The sequence below is a fragment of the Nannobrachium achirus genome (assembly GCF_963921795.1).
Source record: "Nannobrachium achirus genome assembly, chromosome: 10".
NCBI classification, from domain to species: Eukaryota; Metazoa; Chordata; class Actinopteri; order Myctophiformes; family Myctophidae; genus Nannobrachium; species Nannobrachium achirus.
Window position 1 is genome coordinate 39,400,765 of NC_137819.1, and position 14,251 is coordinate 39,415,015.

Here is a 14,251-nt window from a genome sequence, read left to right on the forward strand (position 1 = left end):
GGTTGGGGGGGCATGAGAGAAGGAGATGAGAATGAGAGGAGGGACAATGTGAGCCAGAGACAGATGAGGTCAAAACAGAGAGGCAGATGAAGCAAAGAAATTGAGAGAGGACGACCAAGATAGTGAAACAAAGAGTTTTATGAGAGTGAGGATGTGAATGTATTCAGTGTAACTGTAGGCCCAGAGTGCCACTGGAGGCGAAGGGAATAAATCAAAGGGATACCGGACACCCATCAGTGGCCTGCCTGGTCTCATCACATGATGCGACCCCCCAATCGGAGTTGACAGAAATGTCCACACACTTACGCAAAGTCACAGGTATGCTGTGCAGCGGCTACAGCTGCCTGAGCTGGCCTGATCCACATAGAAGGCCCATTCACTACCCCAGAGGAAGAGGGAGAGAGAGAGAGAGAGAGAGAGAGAGAGAGAGAGAGAGAGAGAGAGAGAGAGAGAGAGGGAGAGAGAGAGAGAGAGGAGGGAGGGTATAAGTGTGGGGAGAGAGAGTATGTTATGTTAAGCTGAAGTGAGACAGACTGGCCTTTGAGAAGAACTCCGCTTTGAAAATGAGGTTGGGGAACATCCATGTCAAGAAAATATTGCCCCTATTTTCTCCTCATCGCAACAAAACCCCGCTTTCATGGCCCTTTCCACCACTCTTTTCATGTGCAGCGGCGGCTGCACAGGGGCCACCTCTCTCGTTGTCTCATTTTCCCAGGGAAAAGAGAATAAACACCAAAAAAAAGGGGGGGGGACAGGCGGGCATTTTTCTCAAGCGGCCACAGTTTTCTCTAAATCGGTCTTTCACTAGCTGGGTGGGGTGCTTTATAGTTTACGCTCGAGTCAAAGGGCCATGATTGCCATCCACTACTGTGTGAAAACGAGCCACAGCTCACTGCCTGGGAGAGGTTATTATGAGAAGGCAGGACTGACAGGATGCGTCCTCATGCACGCGGGTATCCGTGCGCAGGGACGCACTGCACACACAGCAGCTTCCAGGGGAAAACTGGAGCATAAGGCTACTTTGGGCTGTGATTTTATCGCAAGGTACATGGGCTGGAAATGCGTTTTTGTAAGGTAAAACGAGCACCTTTGCCAGCGCACGCCATTTCTAATCATTTCAGATCTTATTCTAAACACAACACGTCAAGCCAAGGTGCTGGACGGACAGAGGAGCATTCACTTTCATGCTGCATACATTTCCACACCCTTAACAGGTGGGAACAAAAATCCATAGCTCACACACGCATATAGACAAACATAAAAGTGTATACAAAGCGCGCATAGACGAGGAGAGGAGACACTAAACGCATTCACTCAACTCAAGCCCCTTGCTTGCTTGCGCTCTCCTGCGACCGACGGCGCGCTCAGCTCTGGTGCGCGCGCGCTCCCACTGTATAATAACCTATTCATAGAAAAGGTAAAAAAAAGAAAAAAAAGGCTTCCGTCTCCAAAATACACACGGGAACGTACAATCACCTCCTGCGATCTAAACATGGTGCTGGAGCCAAAGAACATAATGAGAATGCACCAAATTATTATAATTAACCATCATAAAAAAGGAAGGAAAAAATAAAACATTTGATTGTGAATAGACAGTGGGAGTCTCTCTATACTAGTCTTAATCAAATACACATTTTGGTCAATGTTTGTATAGCCTAGGTGTTCTAGAAAATAATAGGCAAATATTCGAGTGCCTGAATCATTAACCAAATCGTTCAAAAGGCATTCATTAATTGTATGTGAAAGTTGTTATTGTGTGCAGGGGGGGGGGGTGTCTAACTTTGATGGCATGCTGCATAGTTATGAAAGAATCAGTTGGCAGCTATCTATCTAAAAATTAAATACATTTTAATATTCAAATGGTGATTGGTATACTATCTCATATTGGAATAAAAGTATCCATTAGTCATATTGGCTTTTGCCAAACTGTGGCAAACATCTATAATGTAAAATGTAATCAGTAAAACGGCAAATATAGACCTATAACTGTATCCTACTTGACACTCAGGTAGCCTGTATGATTCCTGTGTTATTAATAACCAGACGAGGACAACTAGTGGTCAGGTAATGAATGTGCATGCACACTCACACTGTTCATATATAAATAGCCTACACACAATGCAAGTCGTGTTGGTGGGAAATAGTTCTGTGCATGGAAATTTACATTAAAACAAATAAAAACGGAATAATATAGTAGTCTAAGTACACAATAAAATACAAATATATTGAAAAGATATTTGTATTGAAAGGTGTAGCTACTTTTGGCACTGTTAAACCATAAAAAATCAATTGAAATGTTTTTTTAACTTCGAGTTTTTTAAGTAAAATGAATGAATTATAGAAGTTTTGTGTTCTCCCAACTATAGCCTAGCCTACATAAGCACACCACAAGCCATGTTTGTGTTTTTAAATAAAACGGGGGAGAAAAAGAAGAAGAAGAAGAAGAAAAGAAAAAACATTAATCATTGTCACATTCTACATGCCATGATATTATCCAAAACTGTCATCAGAACTGTCGGGGAGGGGCGGGGGCCACAGGCTAAACTGGTAAACAGAAAATCAAGTATCCCTCAAGAGCCCTCACTGTAGGTAGGCCTCCTTTAATGCATAGCATACAACTAACATACAATCAGGATTAGCTATAGGCCTGTCAAATCGGTTGAAAACGAGGGTAAATGAAATTATATTGGCAATAAAAGCTAAACATTAAAACATGTAGGCCTATAATTGAATTCCTGGAATAGCTGAGTTCGATCAACCACTGGGGGATATCATGACACCTGTCAATAAGCTTGGCTCCAATCACGTTGGCCTCTAGGGAGTTATAACAGCTTGGCCAAAGAAAAGAGACAAATATCGAGGAAAAAAACTAATTGAAAAAGAAGATTGATATTTTCTTAATTAGCAATAACGTTTCCACTGTCATCACGGTCACATTAACTTCTAGGCGTCCCCTGTGGCCGAAGGAATGCCAAGCTGCAGCTTTGGAATGTGCGTAAGAGCGCACAGTAGCCTATAGATCCAAGTCAAAGATAAGAATGTAGGGATTTGTTCTGTTTAGACAAGGAAAATAAACAATATTTAAAATGTACATCGTGTTGCATAAGTCATTAACAAAGACAAATCCATCATCTATCTTACCTGCACTGGCCACGGCAGCTTGGCACAGGGCGAGCGCAACGGTCACCAAGGCGAAGGATGAAAAGTCCACGGCGCGCCACGGCCTCCGCTTCTTCCGAAAGCAGACTGGAATATCCATAGTAACTGATGCAGTGAGTTCACCGGCCGGGATGGACAGCAAACGGAGGTACGGTGGACGGTATCCTCCTCTCCTCTCACAGAAAGATCCGACAGACCGAACCCTCTGAGAGGCAAAAAAGAAAAAAGGCACGCCTCTGTGGAGACGTGCTCGCCTCTCTCACGTTACGCTCCCTTTAATAAATTACCTATACCTATGTTATGTACAAAACTTTAAATACTAAAAAATGGGGTTATGGGGGTGAATAAATATGTTTTATTTAACGCTTTGAACCCCTAGTGCTAGAGCCCCATTGAGTCAGACGGGATGAGTGCCTAAAGCGGAGAGAGCAGAGAGAGACCCTGGTTGAAATCACTCTCTCTCTCCTTCTCTCTCTTTCTCTCTCCCCCTCTTTACTTTCTCCCACCAAATGTGAGATAGCGTGTGTGTGTATGTGTGTGTGCGGAGAGAGAGAGAGTGACTGACTGAGGGACCATGCATGCAGGGGGAAGGAGGAAAGAGGGAGGGAGAGAGGCCGTGCGTAATTGCGCGCACGGCACAGTGGGCACACGTAGCATACGTGTACGAGGGACCAATTGCGCACAGAACTTTTTTGATTCACTTCACGCTCAACAATGGCGACTTTCTTCGATAAGCCTGTGATTTAACGTTGCATATAGGCAATGCCTACAGAGTGCACATACATACAACCTCAACAAGGGCAACTTCTATGGCTCCCTCAAACTCAAACTCTCCGTGTTCTGAAATTGGCTAATATTGCTACTTTTCCTGGTTATTTCTTACTTGCTATCTTTATCTTAGTGGTCGTGGCACTGCGCTGCGCCCTCCGCACGAAAAGGCTCGCTTTTTAAACCATCATGACGAGGCACATGGTCCATCTGTCCGTCAGGGGACGTTTTCTGTCCAGGTGAAAAATTATGGATCAGGTAGCATAGAGTTGTGTGGCACCACCTATACTCTATGGGCACCACAGGGTCCACAAAAAATTGAGAGAAGGGCCAATCAGTGCACTGTCCGTGCTAGTAGCCACGCCCCCAAATTTAAAAACTTGAGTATATCCTCAGCAGTGATTGGCTATCCCCACGTGGCTTTGTGAGGTAGTGGTAGCCCAGGTGCAACAAGTCAAATCAGTAGGCCTATGATGAGACAGACAGAAACAGACAGACATGCAGATTCCTTTATAATTGTCTCCACCAGCCGAAGGCATGGGGGAGAATATGTTTTCGCCCCTGTCCTGTCCTGTCCTGTCCGTCCGTCCGTCCGTCCGTCCGTGTGTCCGTCCGTCCGTCCGTCCGTCCGTTACCAGCTAATCTCTGGCGCCGTTGGCCCGGTCGCTGCCAAACTGTGCACACACACTCCCTGGATACCAATTCAGAACCTCTGCCCCACATTTTTCACATGGGCCTGTTCTAGCGCCACCAGGAGGCCGTTTTTTGCAAAACTAACTATTGCCAGTACTCCTACAGATTTTGTCCAAAAATCACGCAAATCGGTAGACAGTATCTCTACAGTCATGTGATCGACATGGATCTGTCCGATTTTCCATATTCCATCCTGATTGGCTAAAACTGGCTTCCAAAGTTAGCAGGATTGGTCAGTTTTGAATAAAATGCCTGAAATCATGAACGCAGTGTGCGATTTTGGTGAAATTGTGCATGCACATTCCCAATAGGCAGAGGAATACATGCCACAAATATACATGCCACAAATATTTTCAAATCAGCCTCATGGTGGCGCCATAACAGGCCGATTCGTGATTTTACCTATAACTCCACTGATCAGTGTACAACTTTGTATGTGCACTCCCTAGAGGCCAAGGAAAAACCTTTGCCCTGCTTTTTTCATATCTGCCTTTTATAGCGCCACCAGGAGGCCGACTTATGTAAAACAATTTTTTTCCTATTATTCCTTGAGAGTTTATCCAAAAATCATGTAAATCACTACAAAGTATCTCTATTGTCATGTGATCACAGATCTGTCCGATATTTCATATTCCATCATAATTGGCTAACATTAGTGGCGTTTCCATAAAGCCACTTTTTGCGCATTAACGGCTTAGTCGCAAAATGTTTTTATGGAAACACTTCAGAATGCGAATAAACTTTCATTATCCGCAAAAAAGATTATCCGCTTGGAGGAGGAGGATTTTGAGGCTTAATCGAATAAACTAAATGCGCAAAAGTGAATGGAAACGGGTCAGACAATACATTCGAATAAAGTATGACGTTCTAGGTCCATTTCCCCTGCCGCTTTGTCCATGGTATAGCGTTAGCCCACAAAACAAACCTGTTGTTTGTTACACACGGAGTGACACGGACCATGTGTAAATTCCTCCCGTTTTCACCTCAAGCCATCGGTGGCGAGCGAACCCTTCCTCATCCCACGGTGTTGCGTGCCTGAAGTGCCCAATCTACAAGCTCACAGGCACAGCAGCTCGCATCCACGTCTCCGCGCCGCGTTGTGAGCTTGCAGATCGGCCACCTGACCTTCCAGAGGACGCTGAAACTTCCACTGTACAGCAACGCGACCGCGGTTTTCCCGGTGAACCGGTAGCTTTATGTATTGAGAGGAACTCTTGCCAATTTCGTAAGAGACTCGTCGCCAATTGTAATATATTTAAAAGTTATTTGGGGCCATGATGATGACTGATAATCCCTTCTTCCCACTACTAGACAGCGACCGAGTGACAGCAGGCAGACGTGCAGACGGTGCAGTGCTCAGGTTCGGTCTGAAAAAAATCAGCCCGATCAACTCTTGCAACGTCGCTAATTCGAATGACACCCGCAAATAGAAACATGCTAAATTCGCTTTGTCTTAATGCGTATTTCTGATAATTCGCTTCCCCAATTCGATTAAGTTTATGGAAACGCCACTACTGGCTTCCAAAGTTTGCAGGATTGGTCCATTTTGAACAAAATCACTTAAATCATGAACGCAGCTTGTGATTACAGAGAAAATCTGCACGCATATTCCCACTAGGTCAAGGAACAAATGCCACTTTTTTCACATTGCACCACCAGCATGGCACCCTTTTCACATTTTGCGCCACCAGGACCTACCTGACCTGGTGGAGACCTGTGCTCTGCTTCTAGTTCTTCTTTTTTTCCTCCTCATTGCTCAGAATAAAGACAGGGTCTATAAACTTCCCTGTACATCTCTAATGTCTTGTTAATGGCGCCCAAAGATGGAGGGATGGCAGGATGATTGAAACAAAATGTTCACACACACACACACACACACACACACACACACACACACACACACACACACACTCACACACACACACTCACACACACACACACACACACACAGGGAAGTTCTTTTCTGCAAAGGCATTCAGGCAAACTAGGCACAAACTAAGAACACTAACTAGTTTTGAATTTGAATTGAATTTGAATTTGAATGATTACATCAAACGTGCGATTCACGATGGCAAATATTGCGGCACGGTCATGCTGGATCTCCAGAAGCATTTGACACCGTCGATCACTCTATTCTGATTGATAAACTCAAAGCTATCGGTCTTGACAGCACAGCAGTGAGATGGATGCACTCTTACTTGGTGGGGAGGGAACAGATGGTGGAAGTCAACGGAACCCCCCCCCCCCCCCCCAGTAAACTGTGGAGTCCCCCAAGGGAGTATACCAGGACCACTGTTGTTCTTAATATACGTAAACGACATGTCATCTGCTTGTGACTGCAATCTGTTTCTGTTCGCGGATGACTCGGCTCTCCTATAGTCTCAGGCAGAGACGTATTGCAGGTTGAAAAGGCCCTTAACTGTGAACTAAACATGATCTGCACCTGGCTCAATGACAACAGACTCTCAATTCACCCAGGTAAAACTGAATGCATCCTCTTTGGATCTATTCAGAAACTCAGCAAAGTTGAGAACTTCACAATTAAAGTATAGGTGACACTGATAGCAAGAAAAAACACATAAACCTGGGTTGCATCCTGGAGGCTAACCTATCCAGTGAAAAAAGGGTAATCAATAAAGTCAACCAACACATTTGTTTCTTGCAAAGGGTTGCTCCGCTGATCAATATTAAATCTCGAAAGACACTAGGAGGTGCTATTATTGGCCCCTCATTTATTACGGAATCCTCGTTTGGTATTGCGATGCCTCAGTTGCCTTAAAGTTAAATCTCCAAACAGGGGCAGAACAAACTAATTAGGGTTGTGCTTGGTCTTCCTCCTCAGGCCCACCTTAACGATCATCACCACGAAAGTGTGGGGTGGCTCAAAGTAGCTGATAGTACAGCATCTTGCAATGAGCCTGGTGTACAAGATACACTACACCTCCAAGATACCCATGTACCCATGTGACAAACTACTTCCTAAAGGTCATACCGTAGGTCAAGGATGTCCACGATCGCAACACCAGAGGCAGCTCCACCAATCATGTTCAACGTAGATTTAACACTAAACTCGTTCTCCTACTATACCACCAACATGTGGAACGCCCTTCCGCAAGCCTTAAAGGAGAGCAAATCTCTAGCCTCTTTCAAAATTGGTATGAAAAGTCGCCTTCAGGCGGCTGCTACTCGTGACTTGTAAATAGACAAAGTGTACTTAGTTACTTTACACCACTGCAAATGGATATAGTATTGTTTCAGACTTTTAGCGTATATTTTGTAATTTGCTCCATATTAAAACGTATTGATCCCTTAGACTCTTGTGTTTTGACTTTGTCAAAAACATTTCCTGCCGATATGATCGTGATTATGTTGTGAGTGAGTAAAAGACATCGAACTGTGTCACATGCAATGACAATTTGTGATGAGTTAAATTCATCCCGCTAATCTGTAACACTGAAATTATGCTGCTGAGGGAGCGATTATGAAATTATGCTGCTGAGGGAACAATTTGCATTATATTATGCTATTAATTATTGTTTAGTCACACGTTTTTAACTAAGAAAAAGCAGAAATCTTCACACATACGCTGTGCGCGAGTGTGAACATAGGGGGGGGGGCCCTGAAAATAGAGATTAATGTATGCACACTCAAATGTCTCCAATTCTTCAGTAAAGGAGCTCAATATTGCACTAGGAGCTAGGACAGCACATGTCAGCGTAGAAGTTATGCTGTGCATTCAGTGATATGATCATGACAATACAGTGTGTGACAGTGGCAGTGGCTCAGGGGTAGAGTGGCCGCTTGGCAACCAGAAGGTTCCCAGGTCGATCCCGGTAGTGTGAACCCTTAATTGCTCTCGATGAGCAGGTTGGCACCTTGCATTGACACTGGTTGTGAGATGTAAGTTTTAAACATGGAAAGTTGAATCTACTGCATAACATTCAGTCATGGAAGCTGGAAGCACGACGGAGGGCTCGTCTGAGGACGACCTAAAGAGATTTCAGTCATCCAAAAAAAAAAGGCAATATTCCTTTCATCGTTTGACAGACATTCACGTTCTCACCTGTCTGTCATAAACTCTTATAGTAAACCCTCTATATTTCAAAGCCATTATATACATACCCGGCTGTCTGTCTTTCTAAATGTACTCTACAGTCTATGGTTAGTCACTTTCTTTGATTGTGAACGCCACAGAGCCAGCAGGCAGTAATTAACTATAATCATCTCTCCTTCTCGCCCTTTCATTGCTTTCCTCTATTTCTGCCTTTGATTCTCAGATGGGAAAGGAGAGGGGCGTGCATTTGTATTATGTGGTATTTTCTACCTCTTGTTCTTTCGTCCCATATTTACATTTTTGTCGCTTAAGCTTAATTTATACTCCATCATGCAAGGGTGTTGCTTGACGAAAAGATACAAGATGACACATAAATGAGGCTTTAGTTGACGCCCTCATCACAATTTAGCAAGCAGGTATGAGGTTCACCGTCTTCCTCACTTTGGCAGCAGCTGAAATGTTACACTTTAAGACTGCACATACAAACATGAGTAAGCGTGGCCAAGCCATGGGGGTCAATGCTCATTGCCATACTGGCTTGTGGTGGAAATCTTTGACAACATTTTTTTTTTCTTAATAATAATATTACCAGAAACACATAACCAGCTAGCCTTGAATGACCATAACAGGTCTGTAAGAGTGTTCAAACGGAACCAAATGGTCCCATAAGGGTCCAGTTTGTACACTCTCAGAGTTAAGGGGGTCCTTGCAAATAAACCATTTGAGAACCACTAGTAGTTGGACTCCTAATAGTGTCCTATAGTAAATAAGTGTACACATAGGTCTAACATACTGTATACTGAAGAAAACCTGGAGACTTGACATTCAGTATAATTGCAATGGTTCTTATGATCATGGAAACAAGTCCCCAGGACGTTTTTGTATTATCCTTTTAGCTCAAATGTCTGAATGTACCACCTCCTGCTGTTTACATTTCTGTCTAATAAAGTATTCAATCAATCAATCATATTATGTAAAAGTACTGTAGGACCTATGCACAGTGCACACATCACCTTTAAAGCATCTCAAAGTATATGAATAATTTACCTTACTATTTTTTGTTATTTGTAATTCTAGACAATAAGTCTTTTATGTTATTGTTGTTATTGATGCTACAAGTTACTCTCTTGTGTACTCATATACTCATACATGTTACAAAACATAGAATCTCTCTCTGTTGACGGGATGGAACCAAGAGTGATCTCTGTGACAGGACAGTCACTCCACCATTTTGGTCGCCTCGCTAGTTTTATAAGACCTTGTGGTTTGCAACAGCAGTACCATGTTAGTGAAGAAGTCCTGCTGGACTGCACCCTGCTCTCTGTGTTCTGTTCTGTTTAGGGAACAGACTGCTCATTTGCTGTCGCCTGCAATCCTATGTGCAGAGGAGCAGGTCATGCTAGATGTACCAAAGTCTCTTTTTTTAGGTTCTGTCCGTGAGGCCAGATCTCACGCTAAAAAGCAGTGCCCTCTCATCAGAGTGAGAGTACAAGGATGCCCTTCTATAAAGCACAGTATTAAAGAAGGGACATGCTGCCATGCTGATCTCTGCACCCTTTTCAACTAAGTTACTTTATCCACCAATTACACAGCAGGCATCAGAAGAAAGGCACACTTTTTGTATAGTTACCGAAGATCATAAGTATTTGAAAATCAAAATGAACATCTGTAACTTCATGTCTGGAAATTGAAGATTGTTTCCATTCTCAGGCCAAGAGAACATAAAATAAAAAAGGCAAAGGAAAGGACTATAGTCTCAAGACAGCCCTGGACAAGAGAAGACAAACGCAGAAGGAGACAGATAAGGGAGGACGGGACAGAAACAATTTGTCTGGTGCGATGTTGAAAACAATAACAAACACACAGTAACTGCCTGCCTGCATACCTACAGTAGCTATTAACTGCTTTTCCGCGCCAACCCATTATTGTAGTTCCACCACAGAAGATGTTATTTTTGCTCTGGGGGGACAGCTTTGTCCTAAACTAGGAAGTCCAGGAAACTCTCCCTCGGTGTGGGTTAGTTTGGGGTTTTTTATTTTAGACTTCCCAACACAGTGGACCCAGTGTTTTGAGAGCTGGGTTCTTCTGGACCCCATACATTCTGTGTGTGTGTGTGTGTGTGTGTGTGCGCGCGCGCGCTCTCTCGTGTGTGTGTGTGTGTGTGTGTGTGTGTGTGTGTGTGTGTGTGTGTGTGTGTGTGTGTGTGTGTGTGTGTGTGTGTGTGTGTGTGTGTGTGTGTGTGTGTGTGTGTGCACACATGCATGTGTTTGTGTGGATGTCTTAACTAATTAAAACTTTGTGACTATAGAGAGTTACTGGTTAAAATAGGAGTGGCTGCCAAAGCATTTTGGAAGCTATTATATTTGAACAGCCTGGTCTGCGATCCTAAACGCTTCCATATCCATATTCATGCTCAAATAGCCCTAATACATCTCCTCTAGAATAAATATAAACTGCTGTTTGCCTCTGTAGGGCAGTGTTCATGTAGGAGGTGTTTCACCCCACGTTTTGCAATTTGCCTCCTCCCCTAAACCACATACAGGGGAGAAATAAGCAGTAGTAAAAGTCCTCATAATCTGCTGAGTATCTACATTAGGGACATACCACATATTCCAAAGTGGAGGAATTGTACGTAAGCATCCACCAAGAGCTAATTACATGTCTTACTTAGTGACTTCATACTCTTCAAACAGTAAAATAAGTAAAGCCTGATGCTAACTTAGCCTTATATACCCCATTACCCCCATGTGTCCATACTAGTCTACTCTATACTTTGGTTCTTACTAAATGCCAAAAATAGCTGATTTACAAGCTCACTTGTAGATTGGCTCATTTAGCGGAATGTTCTCCCTGGTATGGGGACGTTAACATTACAGTGGTTTGAAATATCCTGACATGAGAAAATGTGAAAAGGGCAGATGCTCTTTGGTTGTCCACGCCAGAAAGAAATCTGGTGAACAGGTTTCCCTTAAGGTCAACGCCAACCCACCAATTACGCAGTTCACCTTCTATGTCAGCTGCTTTTGGAATTAATAAAAATGTGTAATTTGTCGGGACAGATAATTTGAGGGCCGTTAAGATCCCAGAGCTCACCAGGCTCTCTCTACAGCGGTGAGGTTCTGTCAAGGGCTAGGCCACCCACAGAACAGATTTCCTACACTCAGCCAATCAGTTCATTAGACTTTTAATTGGTTGTGATGTCATTACCCTGTTGCTGCACTTGTTGCCAATGTAGGGTTGAATCCTCTCTAACTAGTGAGAGGGTCCTTGTATTTTGTGTGTGAGACTGAGTGTGTGTGTGCGCGTGAGTGTGTGCGTGTGCAAGAGAACAGCTGGAGAGGAGAGTGCAACAAGTGCCCAGGGACTGCCCTCGCTCTCAATCTTTCTCTTTCTGCGCTCCTTCCAAAAGCGGAACCTTGTAATTACAATAAAGCGGGACCATATTATATTGCTGACTTCCTTGAAAAGTCTGTATTTTAGAGGGCAGGGCAGCTAACCTCGCAACACACCCTGCTAGCCACAGCACACTGAAATAGATCACAGAAGGAGGGGGGTGCCTGCCATGGCCATGGCCTGGGAGGAAACAGAAAGAGGGAGTGTTGAGCTGATATTCCAAACACTACAAACAGTGGAGTTTGTGGAATGGGATTGACGTTAAGTATAGAAGATAATGCATAGTAAAGTGGCTATTATTGGAAAATAATCCCCTGCAGGCTAGCTTTATTTTCCAATATGATCTGCGTTGCTGTACATTAACCTGATTATTACATGGCTACTTACAGTATACAAGCAAAATCAACAATTGGATGGATGATTATTGATTTTGTCTGCATGCCAATCCCAGGCAAGTTACTTTAAAAATGTAGCTATGAGCAAGGCTACTAGTTACTTAAGCAATATTACACGAGAGGGTGTGTGTTATTGTGAATATCAGCACGCCTGCATTGCCTCAGGCACGAGCCGAAGGCGAGTGCCATCGGCAGCGCAGAAGTTCGGATTGCTTCGTCGGAACTACCTGTTGTAATTTTGATAAATAAAATACAAATTTGAATCATGAGGATGGCGAGATCCACATGGAAAGGCATTGCTCCAATGTGTCTCTTAGACGCCATACCTATGTGCCGAGCCTGTGACATCAGTTGCCAAAGTTCCAAAGATGTGATCTTTGGGGGTGGATGATGTTAATTAATAAGTCACTTGTAACAGATGATACTTCGGACACTACACTTGAGGCAAAATGTGTGATTGATATTGAATATACTGTAGGGCTGCAACTAACAATTATTTACTAAATGATTCAAATAATCGATGTGATTCATTTAGATGATAACATGATATTAATGTGGTTACTTGAATAATAATGTCACCCCTTACTGAATATCTACAGTAGTAGCGCCTGGTGAGACTGAAGGAGGAGTGCATGTGGACTGCAGTCAGGTAATAAAAAGGAATTCAAGAGTAGAATGGGTCAGTGATCTAGACTTCAGCAACCTGAACACACCCAGCTAACCACATACCTCAAAATAGTCCTGGAGAGGAGGATGGGGAGGAGGGGATGGAGAGGACAAGGGGTGAGAGGCTAAGAATGGGGGGATGGAGGAAGAGAAAGAAGGTGAAAAATAACATATAGAGAGGGAAGAGGAGAGAGAGAGAGAGAGAGAGAGAGAGAGAGAGAGAGAGAGAGAGAGAGGGGGGCCCTTGCATAGAGAAAGGGTATGTGTGTCTAGGTGTGCTTCTTGCAATGTGTGTGGCAAGAGAGGAAGTTTGCGTGCCTAGTTGCCAACCATTAACGTACATTATGGTGGATGTACACGCGTACGGAAACACATGCACACACGCACACACACACACACACACACACACACACACACATCAAGAGAGGCATGTGCTACCTGTCCAGTCCAATGTATACACACCTTTATGTTTTCATTGGGGGTGGGGGAGTTCCGTTAAAAATTTCAACATTTCGGATACATTTTGACACGTTTATGTGGCCCAAGTGCGTGCGTGTGTGTGTGTGTGTGTGTGTGCGCGCGCACGCGCGCATATATGCGTGTTGCAGCACTAAATGATTCACTTTTACGTAAATTCATTCGACTTACTTGGAGCGCAGCATACGGCTCTCAGCGTTAAATATAGGTCTCCGAGATCGCTCGGATGCACTCCATTTAACACAATCACTCACTATTAAAGTTAATTTGTCCAGATGTAGCCTGTAATAGTCACACTAATAAATGGCCATTAGTAGAACTGGTGATATAATTGTGGGAGGGAGGGAGGGGCTAAGTGAGCCGGTTAGCTTGAATTTGGTTTTGACACGTGCAGCAACAATGTTCCAATTAATGTTTCATTCACGCACACACGCACGCACAAGCGGGATAGTTCACCCCCAAAACGACTTTTTTTCTATCGATTACTCAACCCATGGAGACCTGAATTCATGAATATCTTTTAATTTTTGTTGCATTCCTAAGCCAATAATTTGAGGAGGCTCTTTGTGTTTCCAACGCAGGCTCTTTGTGTCACTGCTGGTCATACAATTATTGGTTTAGGAATGCGACAAAAACAAACAATATC

The 14,251-nt window shown here is 43.6% G+C and overlaps 1 protein-coding gene across 1 annotated transcript in view; it reads right to left on the minus strand.

The window, feature by feature from the left end:
- The window catches only part of LOC308293031 (uncharacterized protein), a gene marked incomplete at both ends in the record, with an annotated part of 82,467 nt that extends 79,208 nt beyond the window's left edge, over positions 1-3,259 (minus strand). Inside the window, one exon of the mRNA XM_080735461.1 lies at positions 3,142-3,259. Within this exon, the coding sequence (XP_080591587.1) occupies positions 3,142-3,259 (118 nt within the window). The remainder of the gene's footprint in view (positions 1-3,141) is intronic.
- Between the last annotated feature and the right edge of the window lie 10,992 nt (positions 3,260-14,251).